This window comes from Desmodus rotundus, chromosome 9, assembly GCF_022682495.2.
Source record: "Desmodus rotundus isolate HL8 chromosome 9, HLdesRot8A.1, whole genome shotgun sequence".
Taxonomy (NCBI): Eukaryota; Metazoa; Chordata; class Mammalia; order Chiroptera; family Phyllostomidae; genus Desmodus; species Desmodus rotundus.
In genome coordinates, this window is record NC_071395.1 from 76788101 (window position 1) to 76814154 (window position 26054).

The 26054-nt window shown below is 47.6% G+C and overlaps 2 protein-coding genes and 1 long non-coding RNA gene across 3 annotated transcripts in view; all 3 read left to right on the top strand.

Annotated features, from left to right (window-relative positions):
- Window positions 1–5602: 5602 nt before the first annotated feature.
- On the top strand, window positions 5603–10305 carry LOC123480245 (uncharacterized). Its single transcript, XR_006656162.2, has 3 exons — window positions 5603–5711; window positions 7310–7398; window positions 7758–10305. It is a non-coding gene; the product is annotated as an uncharacterized lncRNA (long non-coding RNA).
- Window positions 10306–11146: 841 nt separating this feature from the next.
- TLCD2 (TLC domain containing 2) lies at window positions 11147–13292 on the top strand. Its single transcript, XM_045199119.1, is given in 7 exon segments — window positions 11147–11171; window positions 11411–11523; window positions 11622–11708; window positions 11710–11804; window positions 11997–12076; window positions 12275–12357; window positions 12909–13292. Coding segments are annotated over 7 exon segments (867 nt in total).
- Window positions 13293–25575: 12283 nt separating this feature from the next.
- PRPF8 (pre-mRNA processing factor 8) overlaps window positions 25576–26054 on the top strand; it is a 31144-nt gene continuing 30665 nt past the window's right edge. Inside the window, exons 1-2 of the mRNA XM_024564653.3 lie at window positions 25576–25665; window positions 25851–25961. Of these exons, the coding sequence (XP_024420421.1) occupies window positions 25862–25961 (100 nt within the window). The 5' untranslated portion in view covers window positions 25576–25665; window positions 25851–25861. The remainder of the gene's footprint in view (window positions 25666–25850; window positions 25962–26054) is intronic.

A 26054-nucleotide genomic window follows, 5' to 3' on the forward strand; every position in this document is an offset into this window, starting at 1 on the left:
TGCCACAGTGGCTGGGGGGAGGCGTAGCACTGGACAGTGAGTGAAAACCGGAGTGCTGGCACCGAAACTACATGACTCCTTCAAGGGGTCTCCGTTCTGACTCATTTGCAGAACAGATAGGCCATTGTCTGCAGTGAAACCACTGGCTGTTTCTAATTTTCTTTATATTTATTGATTTGAGAGAGAGAGAGAGAGAAATATCGATTTTTGTTGATCCACTCATTTATGCACTCATTGGTTAACTCTTATATGTGCCCTGACTGGGGATGGAACCTGCAACCTTGGTGTATGGGGATGACCCTCCAAGCAAATTGGCTACCCAGCCAGGGCCATCACTAACTGTTTTTTGAGTCTCACTCCTAGAAGGAGAGTGTAGTAGTTTGGTGTAGAGGTGTAGGGATTCCATAAAGACAAGAAAAACTAAAGTTCAAATTAGAGAGGAGACAGGAATGGCTGGGCCATGACCTGATTCCATCTATACCCTCTTTCTTGAAGGGGCAGCTGGGACCCTTGATGTGACTGGTCATTGGACCTCGGTCATAGGTAATACTTGCAACCACCATTTATGAAGCACTGATTAGGATCCAGGCACCGTGCTAAGCACTTCACATAACTTGTTTTGTTTAATCCTCACCACAACGCTTTTGAGAAGAAATTTTTTATATCCATTTTAGGATGAGGAAAATGGATATACCTTAAGTAACTTGCCCAAGGTCACATAGCTAAGAAGTGGTACAGATAGGATTCAAACCCAGGCCTATCTCTTTCTAAAAGCAATGTTCTCACCCTGGCTGGTGTAGCTCAGTGGACTGAGTGCTGGCCTGTGAACCAAAGGGTCGCCGGTTCCATTCCTAGTCAGGGCACATGCCTGGGCTGTGGGCCAGGCCCCCTGTGGGGGCTGTGTGAGAGACAACCACACATTGGTGTTTCTCTCCCTCTCTTTCTTCCTCCCTTCCCCTCTCTCTAAAAATAAGTAAATAAAATTTTAAAAAATAAAAATAAAAAATAAAAGCAATGTTCTCTGTACTCCTTGGCCCTCGCTCTATCTCTATTGTTTTTCCAGCTGGTAAATTAGGTGTTCCTTGACAATCTTGCGTCCCCAACTTGATCCGAATGCCTGAGACTAGAGGATGAGTTTTGATGATCAGGAGGTAGTGCCTTCTTACTACCAATAATATTGGATCCATCTGGTTTTTGCTCAGGCCTCAGTTTACCTAGACTGAGCAGGCACCACTTTTTCTTTCTGCAAGTCTGTGTGTGCCCTGCCCTCTAGTGGTTTTGACTTGCAATGCAACAATGACCTTGGGTGTGACTAACCTCAGAATTCTTTTTTTTTAATCATTCCATAAGATGTTTCCTTTTATTTATTTTTATGAGCTAGTGCCTTTATTTCTCACTTAATTATTTATTTTTATTTATCGATCTTTAGACATAAAGAGGAAGACAGAAAAACATTGATTTGTTGTTCCAATTATTTATGCATTCATTGGTTGATTTTTGATCCCTGACCAGGGATAAACCTGAATCCTTGGCTTGTGAGAATGACACTCTGAGTTACCTGGCCAGAATTTTCATTTTAATTTTCACTTAAGTTATGTCTTTTTAATGCCAAAATATAAAAGGGAATACTCAAAAGGGAATATTTGGAGGTAGCCTAGATTCTAAAATACATTAAACTGTTCCAGTAATATTCTGAATCTGAAAAACAGTGAGAGTGAAGACGAGGATTAACGACCTGGTTAGGGTTAATGAATCATATATAGAGCTGGATCAGCCTTGGCTGCCAATGAACATGGATTTCCAAGAGAGGGAATCCAATCCGAATTCTTTCCTTTGCTTGAATAGGAAAGTCTTTGCACTGGTGAGCACTGGTGCACTAAGACTTCGGACACAATGACACGTCCCCCAATCTGAGCCCTAAAAGAATGTTCAAACTTCATGAGGTACTTCTGACTCAATAGTCTGGAATGAGATCCAGAAACCTGAATTTTTAATAAGCACCCCCAGGTAATTCTGATGCAGGTAATCTGCAGGCCACATCTTGAGGTATAATGCTCTGTAATAGATCTAGTCCCAAATTTCCCTTGAATCCCAACCCAAGCACCTTTAGGCTTTGAGGAACCTGGGACCAAAATTAGCCTCTCTCTGCTTCACCAACGTCCATATTGAGTTTCCAGGTGGTCATGGCTTGGGTGGTCAGGAAGGCAGGCTGCGGCTGGCCCAGCAGTCCGCCCGTGGCGAGTGAGGTCGGCCTCTGCTGATCCGGCAGGGAGAAAACTGAAGGAAGCTAATGTTCGGTGCACCGACTGTGGGCCAGTGGGCCTGGTACTGTGCCAGGTGTTTTCAAACATAATCTTTTTTTAATTCCTACGATAAACCATGATTTATTATTCGTTCAGTTTTGTAGATGAGGAAATTAAGGCTCAGAGATGTTAAGTATATTCATCAGACTAAGAGCTGGTAAGAGTTAGAATTTGAATCCAACTTTGTCTAACTCAGTGGTTCGCAACTGAGGGTAATTCGGTCCCACTATTCAGTGATGTCTACAGACACTTTTCTTTTTTAACCTCCTGATGGTGGTCAGCAATCTTAGGCATTCTTGTAGACCCATCACTCCAAATTCTGACTGAGATGGACTTCAGCCCTTTGTATTTCTGTCTGTCACAAATCTCCCTCTCCTTTCTTTTTCTTTTTTAACATTTTATTTATTTATTTTTAGACAGAAAAGGGAGGGAGAAAGAGAAGGAAACATCTATGTGTGGTTGCCTCTTGCGTGCCCCCTACTGGGGACCTGGCCCGGCAACCCAGGCATGTGCCCTGACTGGGAATCAAACCGGTGACTCTTTGGTTCACAGGCCGGCACTCAATCCACTGAGCCACACCAGCCAGGGCTAAAGACACTTCTGTTTGTCATGGCATCTAGTGGGCCAGGGATGCTGGCCCCCACAATACAGCCCCACAAGAAATTATCCAATCCAAAATGTCAATAGTGCTGAGGTGGAGAAACCCTGGACTCAAAACCTGTACTTTTGCCCTGTATGGTGGGAGGGTGAGGGGATGGAGACTTAGCAGAACAAAACTCCTATCTTGTAGTAGGAGAAAAGAGCCTACTATAAGGGCCTTGAGTGGGAAGGGGATGGGACTTTTATGCTAAGGGTAATGGGAATGGGTCAGCTGGTGAAGTTTCTCTTCCTTCCAAGCCTGGCCAAGGCCCCGATCAGTTTCTCCCAATCTTGCCAAGTCAGTCCTGAGACTTCACACTAAGCTTGTCCTGCAGTGACCCTGATTCCCAGCTCAGGGCTAGGGTAAAATATTTATTTAGGTTTTCCTGAAGGACTTCCCAGCCAGAGCCCCTGGTTCCTGGGGCCAGTGTGTTTCACCTGCAGCCCTGGGAAGCTCCTTATTAGCTCCCTTGCTGTGGAGGGTAAGAACAGAAGCAGCCAAGGGCCAGGGGGCGTCTAAGAACAGTTAGAAGGGGAGTGAATGGGCAAGGCCAGGAGAGTCCCCTTAGGAGGTCCCTGTCTGGGGAGGAATATGGCAACGTCAGCAGGGAGTAGTGGGCAGGTAGCCTGGAGAGCAGGGTTCTGACAGCAGGAAGCTTATTTTTCACAGCTGTTCCTCTCCTCTAGGTTTGGTCCACAGCTTCACTGGACTTTCCCCAGTACCCATTCCTGGGGCCCCCACACACCCATCCAGTCTCCATTCTGGGCCTCCCCCAGTGGTGGCCTCCCTTACTAGACCAGGGAGGAGAGGGTGGGTCTGAGCTGACTGAGCTGACAGGAAATACCTCTCATTCCAAGCTCAGAACCTCTGAAAAACCAACCAGTAGTTTTGGGGGGAGAAGGGAGAGCCAATGGTGACAGTGCTGGAGTGAGAAAGAGGGAAGAGAAAAGTACATACAAGCAGATCCCCCATATTTGGAGCTCCATCTCCTTCCTTCCCTCCCTACTGATGGTGGGGGAGGAGGGAATAAGCGGATGGAGTAGGGCAGACCAAGAGGAAAGAGGATGTGGTAACAGCTGATTCGTCCCCTGAGGTCACACTTTCCAACAATCAGCTGTTACTGGGGTGGAAGGCAGGAAGTTTCCTTAAAGGCACAATATTCTGAACACAAGTTCAGAATTCTAGAGCTCCTAGGAACCATAGCAATCACTTGGCAGAACACTTATTTAATACAAAAGGAACTATCTCACACTTCAGGCTAATCCTTCCAGCTCAGTTACCCTCACCCCCAACTTGGCGCTTATGGAAAAATCATGGATCCCTGTCTACATGTTTCTGTTCGGTTTGGGGAAGGGTGAAGGCGGACAAGTGATGAGGTGGGGTGGGTCTCAAACTTGCCCCTTTAAATACGCAGTTCAGCAGCTTTTGCCAAGTCACTGGGTTCCTTTCAGGTTTTGCCCATCCCCCGCCCCCCTAAACTCTGATTGGCCCCAAGGGGAAGGAGCAGCCTCCTCATTGGCCTCTACCGTTGAAATCTCTTCCCTAAGTAGGTCTGAGTCAGTGGAAAGCTTCTGGGGGGCTGTACAGAATGGGGGTATTAGGCAGAGGATGGTGTTGCCTACCATCTGTACTTTGGCACGGCCCGTCCCCTAGTTTCTGACCACAAGTCTTCCTTCTACCCTCAGATGAAGGCTGTGCTATGAATCTTTTTGGGAGGGGGTCGGGTATCAAACCATTTTATTGAGGGCCTTCGGGGGAGGGTCGAAGGGCTGGGAGTACAATGAGGTCCGACGTCGTAGGGGGCCAGGATCTCCCCAGCTTCGCAACCGCTGAAAAGTATGAATCTTTTGTCAGGAAGCGGTTCTTTTCGCTGCGGCTGGGACGAGACATCTCCAAGGAAAGAAAAGTCTCCTGATCAGGAAGCCTCCCCCCACCCCTTCCCAGGAGGGGTGGACTAGATATCTCCAGTGAAAGCTGGGACGTGGCCATATGGACAGTCCTCCCTAACCCAACAGTCCTCAAGGAGTTCCCATCCAGTGGAAGTGTCTGCCACCCTGGAGGCTGATTTCCACCTCCAGTTCTGCCCACTCCTGCTGCTTCCTTCGCCTGCTCCACCTTTCCTCAGAGAGCCTCCTGCAGAGGTCAGCGAATCCGTTTTGGGGTTGTCTAAAAGAAGCACTCACAGCTTCAAAAAAAGGAGGGGCTGTAGCCCTTTAAGGATTTAGCCGGGACGCATTCAGAGATGAGTTTAAAAATGCCAACTCACAGAGCGCTCTGGATTCTGGGAATGATGTGTCAGATGGAGAACTACATTGGCCAGTATGCACTGCAAACACACACGCCTTTACTTCCTTCTGCTCTTTCGGACCCTGCTTTGACGTAGCTCCCTTCAAAGCAAGTAGCCTAGGAGGAGGGCTGAGCCACACCTTTTCATGTATTGGCCAGCTCGTGAGTTGGTGGGTGTGGCTTAGTGCAACTCTACTAAGCAAAGGGGTGGTCTCCTTGCCAATCAGAGCTAAGACGGCCGGAGAGGCGGGACCAGGGCGAAGGGCTGGCACCCCCGAGTGGGTGTGGTCACGCTGCCCACCAGTAGGCGGTGATTGGCCCTGGGCGGTGCAATCGCAACTTGTGCGTCACGACGCCGCCAGCTGATCGGAGACTGGAGCCGGTGTGTGCTGGGCGTTGGGAAGAGAGCGCCGCCGGCCGTAGGGAACGGACGCACTGATTTGCTCCCCTACTCTCAGCACCCACCACACACCCAGCACCAGGTGGGTGTGAGCTGGGGCCCTGGCCACACTGGAGGGAACCGTGCTAACGGGGTAATGGGAGCAAGTAGGGTTCTGGCGGCCACACCCTGCCCTTCCGGGGGAGGGGAGAGGGGGCGGTGGAGACAGGGGCGCTCTGGGGGAGAGGGGCCTGGACTGTCTGGAGTAGCGTGTCAGGAGGTTTTAAGAAAGAGTTCGGGGCAGGAGTCTTAGCGGAAGGTCTTGCGGAGTAGCTGGGACGAAGATGAGGGGCCGGAGGGCTGGGGGCGGCTAACCTCGACGCCCTTTGCTCCGAGGATACGGGAGACGGCTACCCAGCCTGGGGAGGATTTGGATCGGGCGGGTGGCGGTAGAGGTGCTTTGCCTCTACCGGCACTCACTGGGTCAGGGTCAGCTGAGTGTCCTGACAGAGAAGGGGTCTCTGGGTGGGCCGGCCCCTCTCATTCCTTCCAGGAGATGTTATGTAAGGGGGGACGGGAGAGGAGTAGGGGGCGGCGGTGCCGGGACCTTATGCAACCCAAAGGTTTAGGGTTTCACCGCGGTTGGTGGGGGGAGCGGACATGAGGAGGGCCTGGAAACTCTACCCCCGGCCCCAGCCTCACTAGCCGTCTTGGGCCGAGAGAAGGTCACCTCTGCACCTCCCCCCAGCCTGTTCGGTTGTGGGGGCCCTAGCCCAAACCTGGCCCCGACCGCCTGGGAAACCGGCTGGCTGGGTGGGGCGCCTGGGTTAGTCATCACTGGGCTCCCTCTCTCCCCACCTCTCGGCCAACTCTTGGCCCCTCCCCGTGGCCTCGGACTAGGCTGTCGCCCCCACCTCCCTCCGGCCCTAGTTCCTGCCTCCAACTCATTTGGCCTGTCATCTTGGCTGTCAGACTGGGCTGGAAGCTGTCAAGGTGCCAGAAGGTTGATGGAGCAGCTGGTCAGAGGGTCACTGCCCTGGACCCACCCCGCCCTGCAGCCAAGGGCACCTGCTTGGCACATACTCTCAGCAGCCGCCAAGTCCTATGGGCTTACCAGAGCCGGCTTCCAGAGAGAGAAATGGGAAGGAATTGGGGACTAGTCACCTGGGAAAAGGAAGGTACCTCAAAGTTCATGCCTCCCAAGAGGGTTTTGTAATTTGAAAGCCTCTCACCCCTACCCTAATCTTTCTTACCTTCTGAGTATAAAAATCTCAAGGCAAGACCACCTTGGCCCCGCCCATTGGCATGGACATGCCCTTGGATTGAGTGTCAGCACAACCCTCCTGCCACCCCAGCTCACAGCCCCCAAGCCTGCCACGCCCCCAGCCCCCTCCCTGGGCCATGCTGCAGGGCCCGGCTTTTCCTGCTGATTCATGCGTTGGAACTGTGGGGGCGGGGCTTGGAACTTGGAACAAAGTTCAGACATGGAGGGGCCGGCAGACAGCCTGGAATTCATACCAGATGTACCCGGAATGTGCAAGCGGAATGCCTGGCATTTGAGAGTCCTGGGGAGGCTGCCCAACCTCCCTGCCTAATCTCCCTCCCCTCCAGTCTTTGGTCCCTTGTCCTCTCCTCACAGTCCCAGGAGCCTCTGCTGACCTTCCAAACTCTAGATCTCTTCCCTTCCTCGCTCTTTCCCAGATCCAGGGCCCCAAAACTCTTCTTCCAGCTGAACTCCCTGGGAATAAGTCAGCTGGGCTGATCACTGAACTCACATTCCTGGAACTGAGGTACAGTTTCTCACCTAGTACCTGGGTGGCCGGTGGGGTGTGTCCAGGGTCCCAGGTCCTGCCTTTTCTGAATATTGAGTAGGCTGGGGTCCTCCATTGGTAGCTGGGGTTAAGGGGTTGAGAGCAGACCTGAGTTTTTACAGCTTCAGGTCTGGAAAGCGAAGAAAGGGACATATGTTTAGAACCATCTCTTGCTTCTCACTGAAGTTAACAGCTCCTACAGGCCCAGGTGAGAGCCAAGAACCCTTCGTTAGAAGGTTGAGCGTCTGCTGGGGCTGGACTTGGATGGCCAGCTGGACAGTGTCCCTGTGATATGGCCCTGCTCAGGCCTTTCCCATTTTTCTTCCCTTTGCCTTTAGGAGCCTGTACCTCCCACACTCTCACCTGGCTGAGCCGCAGTAGTTCTTCAGTGGCAAGCTTTATGTCCTGACCCAGCTAAAGCTGCCAGTTGAAGAACTGTTGCCCTCTGCCCCTGGCTTCGAGGAGGAGGAGGAGCTGCTTTCCCCTCATCTGGAAGGTGACAGAACGAGCTGGGAAGGTCTGAACAGCAGGAGTGGTGATGATAACCTTTTGGGGAAGGGAACCCACCCTGTTCCGTTGGAGAGTCTTCACCCTGATTGCACAGCCAGAGTGCCATTTTAGATCAGAAACCCTGACTGAACTGGGGAATGGATGGCTCTGACTACCCAGCCTTAGTCATGTTTGTGTGATAATGGGAAGAAGTGGAGCAAAGAAGACCCTGTCTGTCCCATTATCCAGGTGTTTTTCTTGACCCTTCTTGCTTACCCCTCATTCTTTCCACGGGCCTTTCCAGGTGAGGTCCAGAAGTAAGCTGTCTCTCAGGGAGCAGTTCATATTGAAACTCCCCGTCTAGAGTAGTCATGCCCCTACTCTTCCCTTTCCCTGCATTTCCTTACACTGGCCCACACTCTAGATTCAGGGATACGTAGTATGTGGGGGACCCTTAGACCTCCTGTCTCAGTTTCTCTACCTGCCTGTGAGCTGGGGAAATCACCCAGTCGAGTATGCTTGAGGGAATCAGAAGCCCATTCGTGCAGACTCAGAGCTTGGGGTGGGAATAAAACAGCTTTTCACTTAAGCTATTGCCCTTCCCCCTTCCCTGACGGTTATAACCCAGGAGGTGGGGGTAAGGGTTGGAGAATTAGAGGAGCTAGTGGGAGCTCAGTCTCTACATGGACTTCTCATTGTGCAACGGTGGCACCACGTGTCCTCTGCTACCCAAAACAGGACTGCAGCTCCTGATGGAGCTACCACTGCTCTCTTTCCTCACTTCACTTCCCAGGCTGGTGTGTGAGACTCAGCTCAGGCCTATACAAGGCAGGAACTTCTCACCCCCACCCCAGCAATCAGGAATCTGAGTTCTGGGATGTGACCCCCACTTTGGGGCATCAGACAGTGTAGACCTGCCACCCCCAGCTCCTGATCCAATCTCACTCTTTGACTTGGGCTCTGGTGTGGCTCAGCCTTGGCCCAGTCTCTGTGCCTGAAAGTAGCCATGTTCTGGGGCTGCAGGAAGCTGTCTGTTCTACTTTGGAGGAGGAGGTATACAGGGAGCTGGGTCCCCTTCTCCATTGATGAGAAACTGAAAGATTTAGGGAAAAGTAGAACATTGAACCACGCTCTTGCGGCCTAAGCTGGATGTGTGTGGGACTGTGGTAGAAAGGGGTGGGTAGACTGAGTCCACTCATAAACTTCAACAAAGGTCACTGTGTCCCTGGACATTGCTTCCATCCTTTCCTCCCCTCCTCGCTTCACTGGCCACAGTGCTTCCCTCTAGCCATGAATTTGTGGCTCTGCCAACCTCACCTATCGTGGAAAAGACATGAGGAAGAGCAGCCTGGGCACACAGAGGCAGGCAGAACCCCTGTGAAGAGCAAGGACTGGAGAGCACAGGGACCTGTTTGGGCACCCTGCAGAGGGGGCCTATAAGGGCCAGGAGCACCCCAGGAAGAGGGAGGACAGACCGCCTCAGCAAGGGCAAGCTTCCAGCCACCTTCAGTCTTTCTGCCTCCTTCAGAGATGCAGGGCCATATTAAAGTGTCCTGTGGTTTCATCCTCCTACTTCCACCTCTCCTCCACCCTATAATTTTTATATAAGCAGCTCCGAGGAACCAGAGCCAGCTGTGAAATATACAGGAAATTCATAAAAGAAATTGAAATGGATAAAACCATGGGGGGAAAAAAGTGTGCTTCATTAGTAATTAAAGAGAGGCAAACAGAGTTACAAGCATTTTATCCATGATAAGCTATAAAAGAAAAAAATAAGGCCCAGTTGTTGGCAAAAGGGTACTAAAATATCACTACCATACATTGCGTATGGGGCTACAAATTGGTACAGTCTGCCTGGATGCAAGTTTGGTGATAGGTATCAAACATTACCATGGCCTTTGACCTAGTAATTCTACACTTGGGAATTCATCCTAAGAAAATAATGAAAGATTTAGTTAAAAGGTGTTCATGCCAGCATTGCACTAGAGAAAAATGGGAAGCAACTTTCTGATTGGGAATTCATTGCTGCTGTAATGAAAACGTGCGATAGGAGATTTCTTAAGTAAATTGTTGCATATCCGTCCAGAGGGTGGAGTAGTGCGCAGCCATTAAAGACCCATGGAAGAGCGTTTGGGAAGCAAAATGTTCTTTGAATACTAAAAAGTTTATAAAAATAATGTCGATCTTAATTTTGTTTTTTTAAGATACAAGTATGTACTTGCATGATACATAGATAAAGACCGAGGACATACTCTGAAATGTTAATAGTGGTTATGTTGGATGATGGAATAAGGTCATTGTAATTTTCCAAATTTGCTGTAATTTTTTTCCTGTAATTTCCAAATTTGCTACATTAATTTGATATGGCTTTCATTTAACAAATAAAATTTAAAAGAACCACTGTAATTTTTGTTTTAATGGAGTGGTGGGTGTGGAAGAATGAAGGGATGCCCCTGGCCCCTTGTACTAATGGGGTTCTGGTGGAGAAAGGGGGCTGCGAGAGTGTCTGGGGGAGCACCTGTTGGCTTACGAAGTCCATTCTTTGGGAGGAGCTGGAATCCACCTGCTCCATGTACAGGAAAGTCTCTATGAATTTCTGGCTGACAGCCAGCTCAAGATGTGGCATGGAGGAAGATGGAAAATAGCAAAATGCTATCACTCACTCTTCAGGAAATAGGTGTTGGGAAGATTTTCCTCTCCTGGAGGGAAGGTTCTGGAATCCTAAGAGTCCCGCTGCTGAAAGCATGATGGGTCTTTGCTTTTCTCTTTGATTTTGTCCTAGCCTTGAGGTGGGTGACCCTGTGTGACCTCTCTTGCTTCCTCAGATTGGAAGAGATATTCTATCCACCTAACAGGTACCACCCTCGGGGGAGGGGTGTTTTCAAGACTATAGTGCTGAGTAGTTCCCTTTGCCCCCCTAATAGAGGCTCTTCCGTAGGGCACCCAAAAATGGTTGGGGGAGGAGTCCCCAGTGGGTCGCTTCTCCAAAATAGGAGCTGTTGTTCTCTTTGAGAAATACTGTCAATGAGGGCAGGGCTCCTAGAATTATATGGTTTCTGGGATGTGTTAGAGGCCTGCAAACCCCCGGAGGTAGAAGGGGTGACTCTTAAGAAAGTGAAGTGCCCTCTCCCCCACAACTGAGACTGGCAGGGGGCGGGGGGTGGAGCAGTGCGGTGGCAGTGAGGTTGAAGCTAGTGAAAGTGGGTTTGCCCTGCCCTCAAACACCAGATCTGAGTGGATGAGGTGGGAGGGATTATCAGCAGGTGAGATTTTAGAGTAGGGAGAAGAGGTGAAAGTTAGTGGGGCGGGGCCTCTGGGAGTGTCAGGTGAGATTAGTGACCTATTTCAGAAGCTCTGGAGAGTTCAGGACAGAGAGTTAGGGAAGACCTCTATCGACGTCCTGGAAGTCTGCCCCAGCTCCATCGCACTGCAGGGTCCCCTGGAGCCCATAACCCCGAGGTCTGTTGCTAGGGCGGGACGTGATCGGTTGCCTTGTCTCTAGGGGCGGTGGCTGTACGGTTGCTCCAATCACCGCCCAGCCGAGAGATTGTGGGCGAGACCTTGGAAAAGTTACAGCAGATTCCAGAGAGCTCAGGGATCCAGCCCTGCCAGGAGGCCGGTTCACCATCTCAGTAGCATAGCGGGTGTTGGATGCCTCGAGGCCGAGTGTACAGGGGCCCAAGGAACTGATCCGGTGCTACCCCGCCCTCCAGGCCTTGGCGCCCTCGGGGCTCCTCATGACCGTTGCCGCCTCCTCCGCCTTCCGCGGGATGCACTGGGTGCTGCAGCTGCTGCCTGCTGGGATCTGCAGCTGCATAGGACCCTTGGAAGTGGCGGGACATCTGTGTCTCCCTGGTGCACAGCCTGCTCACAGGGGCTGGGGCACTGCTCGGGTGAGGGGCTTAGAGCTTCGGGAGGAGCCTAGGTGAGGGTAAAGGATGGAAAACTAACATTAGAAGTCCTGGCAAGCACCTTTAAAATTGATGCTAAATCTTGACAGTCTGATGCTGGCATGGGTGGGTGGGAGTGCCCACCAGGAGCATGGGATCTGGGTCTGTGCCACACTGATTGTGGTCCCCCATCTCCTCTGGGCTATGTCCTCAGATGGCCGCTGACCCCATTCATGGCCACCAGCCCTGGGCCTTGATGCTGGTGGCTGTATCTGTAGGTGAGTCTACAGGGAAGGCTGGGCCAGTTTGGGAGTGGGAGACAAGTTTCCAACAGTAATTCTAGGTCCTCTTCTGTCAGCTTTGCTGAGAGAAACTAAAGAACTGGAAAAAGTAGAGGCTGGAGATTCCTCTCAAGGCTGTACATCGGGCTTGGGGGAAGCCTAAGGCCCACCCACCCCTACCCCCTTTGCATACAGGTTGTTTCCTGGCTGATGGAGCTGACATGCTGCGGAACCAGACCTTGGGTCAGGCCTGGGACCTTCTCTGTCACCATTTGGTGGTGAGACTCAGGGAGAGGCTGGACGGGAAGGGAGGTGTGCCCAGACTGAGGACCCCAGTCTCTTCATCAGCTTTATGTCTTATGACTGCCCAGAGAGTCTCCGACACGCGCCTCCCCTGGGCTTGATCCTCCCAGCCTTGGGCTGGATCGAAGGGAGGGGACTGACTGCCGGCCACAGCTCGGGAGTTGGGTTGCCACAGGGGTCCTGTCAGCTGCAGAAATGACCAATACAGAGCTTTTCTGAGAAGGCGGAGCCCCCGTATTGGGAGTGGGAATGGGGCGTGAAAGGCCAGGAATGGAATTTAGGGGGGTCCTGTGCAGATGCTGCGGCCCCAGGGAAGACTGCCTCTGAGCCTAGGCTGCTTCCATCCTGGCAAGATTGTTTCAAGGCCATTCAGGCTCCTGACATAAGGGGAAGCATAAAGGTTGGGTGTTTGGGGGGAGAGAGTGTCAGAAAATGCTTGGGAGCTCCTCTCTGAAGGGTGGATATTGGGACATGATTGGGTGGTAGGTCATGGAAGGTCCTCTAACCTTTGACCCTGGCTCCCCAGATAGTGAGCTGCCTCAGCACCACCATTCTCTCTGGCCACTATGCGGGCTTCTCTCTGGTGTCTCTGCTCCTAGAGCTGAACTCCGCCTGCCTGAGCCTAAGAAGTCGCTACTGCTTTCTTGCCAGACCCCAATCCTTGGCCTTCTCTGTGGCCAGCTGGGCCACCTTAGCCACCCTGGCCCTTTTCTGCCTGGTACCACTGGGGTGGGTGGGTCTGTGGTTGATCCAGCAGCACCATCAGGTGCCTCCTGCTCTGGTTGTCCTTGGTGGAACTGGGCTGGCCACTGTGGGAACCGTGAAAATCACGCTAGGTATTCGCATTTTGGTCAGCAATGTCCTGTGGCCTTGGCCTCATTCACCCATCCCTGGGCACCAGGACACGTGATGGTGAGGCCGTCACCAGGGATGATTCCCCTTCCAGCCTGAAAGACCAGAGAGAGGCCCCACTTCCTCTTCTGCCAGTCTTGGGGGAGGTAAGATCAGGACAAGGAGATGGTGATCTTCAATGCACAGCCCCCCTGTTGGGACTGGACTGGATATTCAGTATCTCAGTTCCTCTTTCAGCTAATTCACACCCCTCCCCCATTCCTAGGATCTGGGAAGAAATGCTAATGGTCATGGGTGGGTGAGAATCTGGGCTATTGTTCACTGAATTTCATCATCAGATAACCAACCGTCCTTTCTAGAAAACTAATAGTACCAGAGGTACAGCCAGTGCTACCAATAAAGTGTGGGAGGAGGCATGAGACTGCAGCAACCCTTTGCTTTAGCACAGGGACAGATGAGGAAAGGTGAAGTTCTACCAGTATTAGAGAGATCTGGTAGGGAGGGGGTGAGGCCAGAGGGAAGAGAGACCTCACATATGACCAAATTCTGGCAGTGAGAGGGGAACACAGCAGTGCTGTCTGTAGCCGGTAGTTATTAGACATAACAGCTGCCAAGAGACCGAAGAACCTGGGTCATAGTGATTGCTGCTGATATTTCTGTTTCTCAAAACCTCACTATATTGTGTTTGTACTTAACCTTAGTTCTCCTGTGTCCAGCATCTGCCTTTTCAATTTCTTTAGTCTCTCTTGACCTTTTCAAAGCAAACACATATTTTTAGAGGAAGGAACATGGGGTTAGGTCTCTCTTCTTAGGACAGTGCAGAAGTCCAGAGCCCTAGTACGGACTCAAACACCTATTCTGGTGCACAGTGCAAGGTCTTCCTAGGCCCAGGGTTTCTTAGAAGAATGAGGCAGAGGCAGAAGCAGCTGAGGGAAGGCTTCCTTTTGGCTGCAGAGGGATTGAGGAATGCCTGTCTCTTCTGGAAGTCATTCACAAGCTCTCCTTTCTCCCCGGCTGCTTCTGCTGCTGCTGCCTTAAAAACATTTCCTTTTTTTTAGGCACTGACTGGTGTGGCTCAGTCAATTGAGCACCAGCCTGCAAACCAAAGGGTCACTGGTTTGATTCCCAGTCAGGGCACATGCCTAGGTTGCAGGCCAGATTCCCAGTAGGGGGTGCGCAAGAGGCAATTACATATTGATGTTTCTCTCCCTCTCTTTCTCCCTCCTTTCCCCTTTCTCTAAAAATAAATAAATAAAATATTTTAAAAAGTAAATAAAAGAAAAACATTTTATTCTTTTATTTTATTAAAAGAAAAGATTTTTAGAGAGAGAAAGGAAGGAAGAGAAAGCAAGAGAGACACCTATTTGTTGTTTCCCTTAAGTCTGCATTCATGAGCCCTGCCTGGGATCGAACCCACGAGCTTGGTGTGTTGGGATAATGCTCTAACCAACGGAGCTATCCAGCCAGGGCTGCATTCTTTTTTTCTATTGTACAAGACCCCCCCCCCCCACCTTTCTTCAGGCAGAACAGTCCAGGTTATGGGAAGTGTAGAGCAGATTAAGGTTGCTACTCTGCTAAACAATGGACAAAATGAGATAACCCTTAATCACCCACAGAAAAGACACAGGAGCAAAAACAATGGACATGAAGATTTAAAAAAAAAACCTGCCAAAAAGAAAAGCTGAGCTACAGAAAGACAAAGGGGATGTTAGAGACAGGCATACAGAGACTGAGGAACAGATAGAAAGAGAGAGGATTCATTGCATTGCAGAGATGGAGGCAAAGGGAGATGGAGTGTATGACAGAGAATCCTTGGCAGAAATATCAAGAAAGACTGTTATAGAAGCTTGAAATAAACCCAAACCATGGAATTGGTAAAATGGTCACAAACAAAGAGGACAAAAAACAAAAAAAAAGTCTGACAGCAAGGGACCCCAAGGGTGGAAGGCACAGATAGTCTAGACAGTGATTTATTGAGAGTGAGTGACAAGGAGGAACAGCCAGACTCAGGAGAGACGGGACGGAGGTAATAGCGGCAGACTGAGAGATTAGCAGGGAGAGAGAGGAGAGGTGGAAAGACACGAGGGGGGATTTGTCAGGGGAGCTGGGAAGCAAAAGAGCAGAAGATGGAGGAGGCAGGCAGTGGAAAGATTTATTGACAGAAAAAGAGCAGGAAATAGGTGGTGTTGGAGACAGGCAGAGAGACAAAGGACAAGCAGCGACAGTGCAGAACACAGACCGACAGGAACTGTCAGGCAGACTGGTAGGAAGATGAGAAAAAGTCCAAATCGGGGATGTACATTGAGATAGAAGAATAGGCCAAGAGACTGTGGAGAATCACAGAGAGAAAAGGGGGAGGGGTAGAATGGTTCAATAAACATCCAAATGAAGGAACAAGGGAAAGAAGGGAACACAGAGTTGGAGGGAGAGAAAGCGTATAGTAGAGGTAGGGGAAAATATGCGAGAGAAGGATCGTGAGAGACTCCCATCACAGAGTCATTAAGACTGAGGCTCAAAGGGGAAAAATAACAAACAGAGGCTGAGGAGAAACTGAAGTAAACACGGGCAGAAAATAAGAACAGAGGGTTTAAATGGAATCAGACTAAAACCAGAGAAGCCAAGGTATAGAAGTTGAGATAGAGAAACGAAGCAGAATTCTGTCAGATTCCATCTTTTAAGAGAAGTAGCACTTTCAAAACGCTCAGTGGAAGGCCTTGGTTAACGAGAACATTGCCATGAGTTTTCCAGAACAAAGCAAAACAAAAACAACCCCCAAAGGTGACATATTTAGGGGTATGTCATACATTCGAAGCTTCAAATGAATACCCTTCTTGGCAACACTTGATAGTTATCTATGAAGGGTGCCCAAGAACTAGATGGAAGGGAAATCTGGCTGTTTCTGTGGTTAACTTGTAGAACCCACACAGGAAGGGTGAGATTAGCTACTGGTGGGGGTAGGACATGAGTGAATACTTGAAGAGTTTGGGATCACACACAAATTTCCATCATGGTGACCCAGTAGAACTTCAAGGCGGCAGAACCAACCCTGGCTGGTGTGGTTCAGTGGATCGAGCACCGGACCTCGAAGCAAAGGGTCGCTGATTCAATTCCCAGTCAGGGCACATACCTGGGTTGCAGGCCAGGGGGCGTGGGAGGGGCAACCACACATTAATGTTTCTCTCCCTCTCTTTCTCCCTCCCTTCTCCTCTGTCTAAAAATAGATAAATAAAACCTTTTTTTAAAAAAGAGAAGGCAGACCAGATTGTGATTATAATTAAGTGGCATCTCATCCACTGGACCAGTTATAGATAGTGCGCACCAGATATAGATGAGGGGGGTCAGAGAGGCGTGGTCAGGTGGTACCCTGGAAGAGAGAAGCTAAAAGAATGCGGAGGTTGACAGATGCTACATTTGGTACACTGTGTTGGGTCACCATGGCAATGCTCTGTCAGACGTCACCATGGCTCAGGAAGGTGATCCTCAAGACTTGACTCCGTGCCTACCAAGCTACTTGCTGATGAATTGTTTGTCTTCTAGCACAAAGGAATGGCTTTTCTGGATGGGGGAACATTGATACCTTATGGGCTTAGAACACTACCCTTATCATAAATTAATAAATTGCTAAGCAAATAACTGCATGACTTTTGTGAGTGTGGTTACATTGAGTTACTTTTTTTATTTTTTATTTGGGCTCCAACGGTGCTCTGATATATCATGCAATGCTGGATTGTGGAAACGTTGCTGTGAGAGTCTCTCGGCACTAATTTTATGACCTACAAGGCCCCAAGGTGTTCTAAGCTTCTCTACTAACAAGAAGCAAACCAAATTTGTTTAGAAGAATGGATTTAGAGTAAAGGAATGGGTGCAGACAAGTTAGAGTGATTCTCAATTGTTAGGGGTTGAAAAACTTTTAGCCAAATTAACACAAAAATTAATTAAACAAATCTCCATAACTGAGTTGTCAAGACATTATTGTATGTAAAATCTGGGTTCGTCAGGCTGGAAATTAGGAGCCTTTGCTTTGTAAGAGATTACACAGGTGAAGTTATTTTTTAAAGAGTCGCACCTGTGAAAAAGGTGAAGGGATTAAGAAGTACAGATTGATAGTTATAAACAGTCACGGGGATGTGAAGCACAGCACAGGGAATATAATCAATAATATTGCATGGGGTGGGGTAGAGGGATGGGGAGAAAAGGCATACAACTGTAATTGAATAACAATAAAAATTTAAAAAATAATAATAATATTGCAATAGCTACGTATGGTGCCGGGTGAGTGCTGGAAATGTTGGGGAAAACACTGTGTAATGCATATGAGTGTCTAACCAGTATGCTGTACACTTGAAACTAATCCAAAATAATATTGAGTGTAAACTGTTATTGAAAAAAATGTTTTAGGTCGCTCTTATATTGAAATAAAGTGTTTGTTCGAAATAATTAACTTAAAGTCGGCACCCCAGGCTAAACATCTGTTGCACTACCACCACATCAGACACTTGTTATACCTTATTTTATTTAGTCCTGCACAATAGAGACTTATCCCTTTATTTATCTTAAAATGTTTACTTATTGGCTTTTAGAGAGGGAGAGGGAGAGAGAGACATTGATTTGTAGTTGCACTTACTTATGCACTCATTGGTTGATTCTTGTGTGTGTCCTGACGGGGGAGCAAACCTGCAGCCTTGGTTTGTGATGCCACCCTAACTAACAAGCTATGGGGCCGGGACCTCATCCTGGTTTTTTAATAGTAAACCAAGGCAACTTTCTCAAGGCTACCTAGCCAGTTAGAGATGGGGCCTGCACTCAAACATATATTTGAGGTCCGTCTGGAAAAATTACAACCATTGTTAATACAAAGAGAACGGTTTGTGCAACATCGATGTAACCTGGAGCCAAGGAGAGTGGACTGAAATGCGCATGTGTGAACAATGACGACTTCACTGTACCAGTCAGTGGGGGTTGTAGTCGCGGTTGAGTGAGCATGTGCACTGTATGGCCATTGCATTCAAAATGACTAAGCAAGTAGAGCAAAGAATCTGCCTCAAATTTTGTGTTAAGCTTGAACATTCCTGCTTGGAAACTATTCAGATGATTCTGAAAGCCAAAGCTATAGGCAACTGGTGACTGGCAGCTTCATCATGGCAACATGCCTGCCGATGCATCACGTCTTGTGCAGAATTTTTGGTGAAACATCAAATCGCCTGGGTGCTCAGGCCACCCCACACCCCATCCAGACTTGGCGCCCTGCAACTTTTGGCTTTTCCCAAAACTAAAATCACCTTTGAAAGGGAAGAGATTTCAGACTGTCGATGAGATTCAGGAAAATACAATGGGGCAGCTGATGGTGAACAGGAGAACTGTGTGAGGTCCCAAGGTGCCTACTTTGAAGGAGACCGAGGTGGTGTCATTGTCCTATGTACAATGTTTCTTGTTTCTTCTTCAATAAAGGCCTCTATTTTTCATAGTACATGGCTAGATACTTTCTGGATAGACCTCATGTATTTATAAATCACCTTCAAAATTATCCAGGCTTATCATTTCAATTTGCAGAAAATTGAAGCATACAAAAGTTGTGATTTATCCAAGCACACCCAGCTAGTTTGTGGCACAGCCAGAATTAGAATCCAGGTCTTTGATTTAGTTCAGGCTTCTTCTTATACACTATTTCGCCTCTTCCTTTATAGGAAGGATGAGGAGTGGAGATACTTTTAAAAAGCAAAATAGAAGCCAGCTGACAACTGAAAATCAATCAAGTCAGATAAATTGCCTCTGAAGTGGTATTTATAAGTCAGGATGCTTCAGTCTGAAAGCCAGACTTCTATTCACCGAGTATTGATTTCCCCACTATTCAGGAATGCAGTAACTGTGCAGGGCAGAGGGCCGTCTGAGCTTGTCCCGCTGTCGTGAGCGCCATTTGACTCAGTGTTGTGAGCACATTCTTTCCCTGCCTTTAACCTGGTGGGAGACAAAATTTCACTTGCCACATCTTCTCCAGGAACTGAACACCGAAGGGACTCTCACACTGAGATAAGGAGGCAAGCCATCTGGGCTTTAGGGATAGAAGGACGGAGTTCAATCCTGTAGTGTGATATGAGGGTCCTTACAAAGGGCTCTGTGCCTACCACCACCCCACAACAGCAACAAAACAGACTCTGGGGGAGTATCTGACCTTCCAGGGATGGTAAATGACTTTTTTGGGTCAAGCTTTATGCCCTAGTTCTGGCTTGCCTGTCCATGATCTTAAGAGAAGCCCTTCATCTGCTTGAACTTTTCTGGTTGGCATTGCTCATCCCAGGGGCTAGGACAGTGGCACAGTGGCTCTCCCCACCCCAGATCTCAGGTCAGGGCCCTGTTAAAGGAGGCCAGTGGAGCCCGAAGAACTGGAGTGCCACAAATCCCTGCAGCTGCCCTGGTCTAGAACAACACCGCTATTTGCTCCCTCAGAGCTCATCAGACATTGTTTTCTTGCCCTGACTGGTGTGGATCAGTGGGATGGGTATCATTCTGCAAACCAGAAGGTCGATGGTTCCATTCCCGGTCAGGGTACGAGCCTGGGTTTCAGGCCTGGTCCCTGGTTGGGGGGGTGTGAGAGGCAACCGATCAATGTTTCTCTCACACATCCATGTTTCTTTCCCTCTCTTTTTCTCTCCCTTCCCTTCTCTCTGATAAGTAAATAAAATCTTTAATAAAAAACATCATTTTCTTCAGGGAGAGAAATAGAGGGTACGTCCTAGGACAGCTGCAGCAGCATTTCCTTGACATACGTCAAATTTATAAAATTCATATTCATATACGCATTGGGAGTCCGGGGGAGAGTTGGATCTCCATTCTCTACAGTGGGGAGTGAGTAGATAATGCCTAAAAGTAAAAAGTTAGGAAATACCAATTCAAGCTTATTGCTTGAAGATATGGCAATAAATGCCAAAATAATCCGCTACAACTGGTGAAAGTGGTTTTTAGGGGGAGGGAGAAATAGTCAGGGGGAGCATAAGCAGCTGTTCCCTGTAATAAATCTTGGTAACAAATTCTGCAAGACTTCGTAATCACTAAAACTAAAAACATTACAGTTGCAGGGCATTCAACCAACCTCAGATCAAAAATATTGGGGAAAAACATTACATTGTTGCTGACATGTGCTATGTAGTTAGGCCTATGGTTGTTGTGTCTGTACTGAATATGGAGAGACATTTTTTGTCATTATTCCCTGAACAATACAGTATAACAACTATTTACATAGCATTTACATTGTTTTTTTTAAAGACTTTATTTATTTTATTTTTAGAGAGAGGGGAGGAGGAGGGGAAAGAGAGGGAGAGAAACATCAATGTGTGGTTGCCTCTCACATGGTCCCCACTGGGGACCCAGCCTGCACCCCAGGCATGTGCCCCAACATGTACGACTACACCGAGCAGCCCAGATCTAGTCGGCTCTCCTCTGCGCCCTGGCACCCTGACAAGCACTGCACCTGGAGGTGTGCATTAAACTTTTGTAGAAGGAGATGTTTAAGGGCTCTATATGCTTTGGAAAGATTTCCTGCATTGAACAGGAGTTTGGACAAGAAAATCTCCAATGTACCTGACAGTTCCATGATTTTTAAATTTTTTTTTAAAAAAGATTTTATTTATTCATTCCTAGAGAGAGGGGAAGAGGAGGAGAAAAGGATGGAGAAAAACATCAATCTGTGGTTGCCTCTCACACACCCGGACCTGGGGACCTGGTCTGCAACCCAGGCACGTGAATCAAACCAGAGACTTTCTGGTTTGCAGGCCTGCGCTCAATCCACTGAGCTACACCAGCCAGGGTCAGTTCCATGATTTTAATCTACTTTCCTACTCCTCTCAGTTGCTCTTCACCCTCTTGCTTCAGTCCAAATTCATGTCTTTCTTTTATGCTTAAATTCTCAGGTAAATAGTCAATTCCCATTGCCTCTAGTGTCTCATTAACATTCTTGGCAACCTGGAAGCTTCCTCTTCCATTATGTTTCTGAAACTGCTATCTTAGGTCAGAGAATTCGTTCTTATTAAGTTTGTGTCCTTTCTCAGTCTTCCTCTACCTTTTACATCATCTAACATCTTTTCGTGAAGCTCTTCCTTCCTGTATTCCTCTTGCCACCTGTCCAGCTGTTCTTTCCCAGGTTTTTTCTGGCTTCCTCCTGTCCTAGAGTGTGTGTGTGTCTCAAGTCCTTCTCGTCTACTTTTCTGTTACTCTTTCCTCTGTGAACTGACTTTTTCTCCTGACTTTAGTATCAATTTTGGTCTGATAATTCAACCCCTCATCTCGGATCCTAGACTGCCACTTGTGTATTTTTAGCTAGAGGACGTCTTCATTTGTATGACCTGCAGTCACCTCCAAGTCCAATTTTAAACTCAAACAACGAGCAGACTGGTTTGACTGCAATGAGTGGTCCATAACGGCGGCAGCTAATGTTTTCTGTTCAGATCTATTCCTGGCTTGGTCATTTCTCTACTCAATTGGGCTTCATCAGACGAACTTACACAGACTATTTTTGACTAGTAAAGGGACCTTCATGGAAATTCTTAATTCTTTAGGTTTTAATTCCCTGACGTTAAATTATTTCATTTGTACAAATGTCTTCCAGCTTAAAAAGAAAAAAAAAAGCTTGGAAATCATTGTCAAATAGGTCCAAATTTGGCAAAATGTCAAAACTCTGCTTGGAATTCAAGACCAGCTTTAATTTGGCTCAAATTTTGCCACCCAACATCATCTGTGCGTCTTTGCATGAACATAGGAAATGAAAGGGCAGTGCGGTTAAGGATGTGAGCTCCCGAGTCATCACTAATCCTCTGGGGCGCCCTGAGCAAGAGGCTCAGCTTCTCTGAGCATCAGTGTCTTTACCTACAAAATTAGGCTAATAATAGCACCTACCTCACTGGATGTTTATGACAATTAAATGAACTAATGAATAAAAAGTTGTTAGAGGGAACCTGGCATGTATGTCATGTAATTAATTGTGTGACCTAAGGCAGGTTACTTCACCTTTCGGAGCCTGGGGTTCTCATTAGTAAGGTGGGGATAATGATAATACCTATCTTGTTAGGTTATTTTGAGGGTTGAATTAGCTTATTTATTTATTAAATTTTGAAAAGATTTTATTTATTTATTTTTAGAGAGAGGGGAAGGGAGGGAGAAAGAGGGAGAGAAACATTAATGTACGGTTGCCTCTTGCGTGCACCCTACTGGAGACCTGGCCCACAACTCAGGCATGTGCCCTGACTGGAAGTTGAAACAGCAACCCTTTGGCTCACAGGCCAGCACTCAATCCACTGAGCCACACCAGCCAGGGCTATTTATTAACTTTTTATTTTTAAATATTATAGGCTTACATGGAAGTTACCGAAATGGCACAGAGAGCATAAAGATAAACATATAGGTCAGTGGGGCAGAATGGAGAGACCAGAAACAAAGAAATAGTTAATTTTTGACAAAGGGACCAAGACGATTCAAAAGGAGAACACTTTTTAACCACTGGTGCTGGGACAACTAGATATCCACAAGCAAAAGGTAGAATTTGGACCCCTATCTCATACCACACACAAAAGTTAACACGTTGTGAATCATAGACCTACATGTAAGAGCTAAAACTATAAAACTCTTACAAGAAAACATTGGAGTACATCTTGTGACTTGGCTTACGCAATGCTTTCTAAGATTTGACACTCAAACCATAAGCAATAGAAGAGAAGATTTGAAAAGGTGGGCTTTATCCAAATTAAAAACTATTGTGCTTCAAAGAACACCATCAAGAAAGTGGAAAGATAACCCAAAGAATGGGAGAACATTTTTACATATATTGTACATGACAGGGGACTTGTATCTAAAATATATAAAGAACTCCTACAACTCAATAATAAGAAGACAACCCAATTTTTAAATGAGCAAAAGATCTGAAGACATTTCTCCAAAGAAGTTATTTAATGCTACAACAAGGATGAACCTCAAAAACATTATGCTAAGTAAAATAAGCCAGTCACAGAAGACCACTATTCTACACTACCTTTTATATGAAATGTTCAGATCAGGCAGATCTATAGAAACAGAAAATACATTAGTGGTTGCCCAGGAATGTGGAGTAGGTGGTGAGAGGATATGGGGAGTGCTAATGGGAACAAAGTGTCTTTTAGGGATGATGAGAATGTTCTGGAACTAGATAGTGATGATAATTGCATGACTCCGTAAATATACTAAAAATCATGGGATTGTATACTTTAAACAGGTAAACTTTTTTTGTATGCCCTGAACAGGAATCTAACTGGAGACCTTTCACTTTGTATGAATGATGCTCAAGCAACTGAGTCACACTTGTCAGGGCTAAACAGGTAAACTTTATGGAATGCATAGTTGCATATTATATTTCAATAATGCTATTTCAAAAATAGTAGAGTTCTTAGGTATCTTTCACCCACTTGAGAACTTTTTTAAAAAAAGATTTTATTTATTTATTTTTAGAGAGAGGGAAAGGGAGGGAGAAAGAGAGGGAGAGAAACATCGAGGTGCAAGAGATACACGGATCAGTTGCCTCTCCCATGCCCCCAGCTGGGGATCTGGCACAAAATCCAGGTATGTGGCCTGACTGGGAATTGAACCGTAGACCTTTCAGTCGGCAGGCCAGTACTCGATCCAATGAGCCACATCAGCCAGGGTGAGAACTTCTTACATAGCAATAGTAGGATAATCAAAACCAAGAAATTGACATTATTGTTGACATCATTACAAATTGACATTAATAGTACAATACTTTTATGAAACGATAGTCAATATTAGGATTTTAGCAGGGTTTAGAACAATAACTGGTACACAATGAACCTTATTTAGGTGGTAAAGTCTTCACTACAAGGATGATGATGAACATAATCACGATCCTGGACTTTTTACTGAAGCCAGGTTGATGGAACATGACATGTTTCTCTTTCTAAACTCCAACTCTAAGAGCATTTGAGATATTGCTCCTAGCAAGTCATCAGTTTGGCTCAAACTTATAAAAATTCTCCAATAATTCATTAACTAGTTAATTAATTAATTAACAAACTCTTATTCTCGCAGCTCCCTGCAATTCCTTCTTCCTTTCTCTTTCTTTACTCCATCAAATCCTTCACATCCATCCATCTCCATCAAACCTTCGATAATCTTCCTCTCCCTTCCTTAAAGTGTATGATCTTCCACAACAGCAGTACTTGCCTAAACTCTCCTTGGCATTTTTCTCTAATTATTTAGCCTTTGAGTCCTAAATTCCCAACTAGATTGAGAGGCTATAGTGGTTACAGTTCCCCTGCATCCTCCACGGTAAACTTGGTGTGAGTTCAAGTAAATTCATCTGCTGTGGTAAGTCAGCTTGAAAATTGTTACCGAAGGATGAAGCAAGAAGGACGGGAAATGAAACAAGGATAGCAGGAGGTGGAGAGCAATTCAGGCAGCAAGACATAGGCAGAGCCTGAGGGAGCCAAGAAGCATTCATAGGGGGTCCACTATACACTCCATAGTGTAATCACTGCAGACAGAGAAAGAGGAATGGAGAAAGAGGGGGAAAGGGCACCCAGGGACATTCTTCCCCATAGCCTCTTATTTTTCTAGGTTCATTGACTAAACTAGTCCTTGACTTCCAAGCAGGGTTAAATGCCCTCCCCCACCAAACTTCCATAACAGTGCATCTAAGAACATGGTGTGCCTCCTCACTACCCTGTGAGCTCAGCGAGGTTATTCCCCGCCCCCCCGCCCCCACTATATTCCCAGTAATACATAGTATGTACTCAGTAAATGATGGTTGAGATCCTGGCAGGGTAGCTCAGTTGGTTAGTGCATCATTCCAATATCTCAAGATTGTGGTTTGATCTCTGGTCGGGGCACATACAAGAAGTAATCAATGAATGTATAAATAAGTGAAACAACAAATCTCCCTCTCTCTCTCTCTCCCCCCACAAAATCAATGAAAAAATAAAATAAATGATGTTTGAATGAATGAAAGCATGCATGAACAAAGGACTGGTTGACTCGGAGCTAGTACTGCACCTCAAGTCTACATTATGAGACTAGACACAGAATAATGTGCAAATTTTGACAAATTTATTACAACTCTGAAAGCTTGGGTCTGTAGCGGACCCAAGCCAGTCGCAGATGAAACGATAAGGCCTGTGAGGCAGTCCAGAAGCACTCTCAGAAACGCGGGAGGCGGGACTTGTGCCTACTACGACCACGCCCCCTGGCATTCAGATAATTCCGCCCATAGGCCCGCCCCCTCTGGCCCGATATGCAACTCTAATTGGTGAGCTCTCGTATCTGTCTGAGCACATCGGCGCCTATTGGGTGAACTGCTGAACTTGGGTTGCGCACTTCCCAGTGTCTGCAACGCGGCGCGGACGTAGGCCTGCCGCCATTGCCCTGACTGCGAGTGGCTGTCTGTGCGAGGGGCTGTGGAGGTGTGTGGCGGACTTTAAGGGGGGCCTGGTGGGGTCGCGCTGAGCGGCCGAAGGGGTTAGCCTGGGCTGAGCCCGCGCTAAGCGTGGAGGGCCTGCAGGACGGGGGTCTCGACGCGTTGCTGCTGCGCCTCTTTTGGGCCCGGGCCCTGTTTTTTGTTAATTCTTTTCTTCCGCCTTCCCCCCAGATTCTCCGGACATGGCCGGAGTATTTCCTTACCGAGGGCCGGGTAATCCGGTGCCCGGCCCTCTAGCCCCGCTGCCGGACTACATGTCGGAGGAGAAGCTGCAGGAGAAAGGTGAAGAAAGCGTGCGGGAGCGTTGTCTGCGGGCCCAGAGATGTGGGGATGGGTGTGCGCGTGCGCGCATGCAGCGGGTTTGAACCCTTTTTT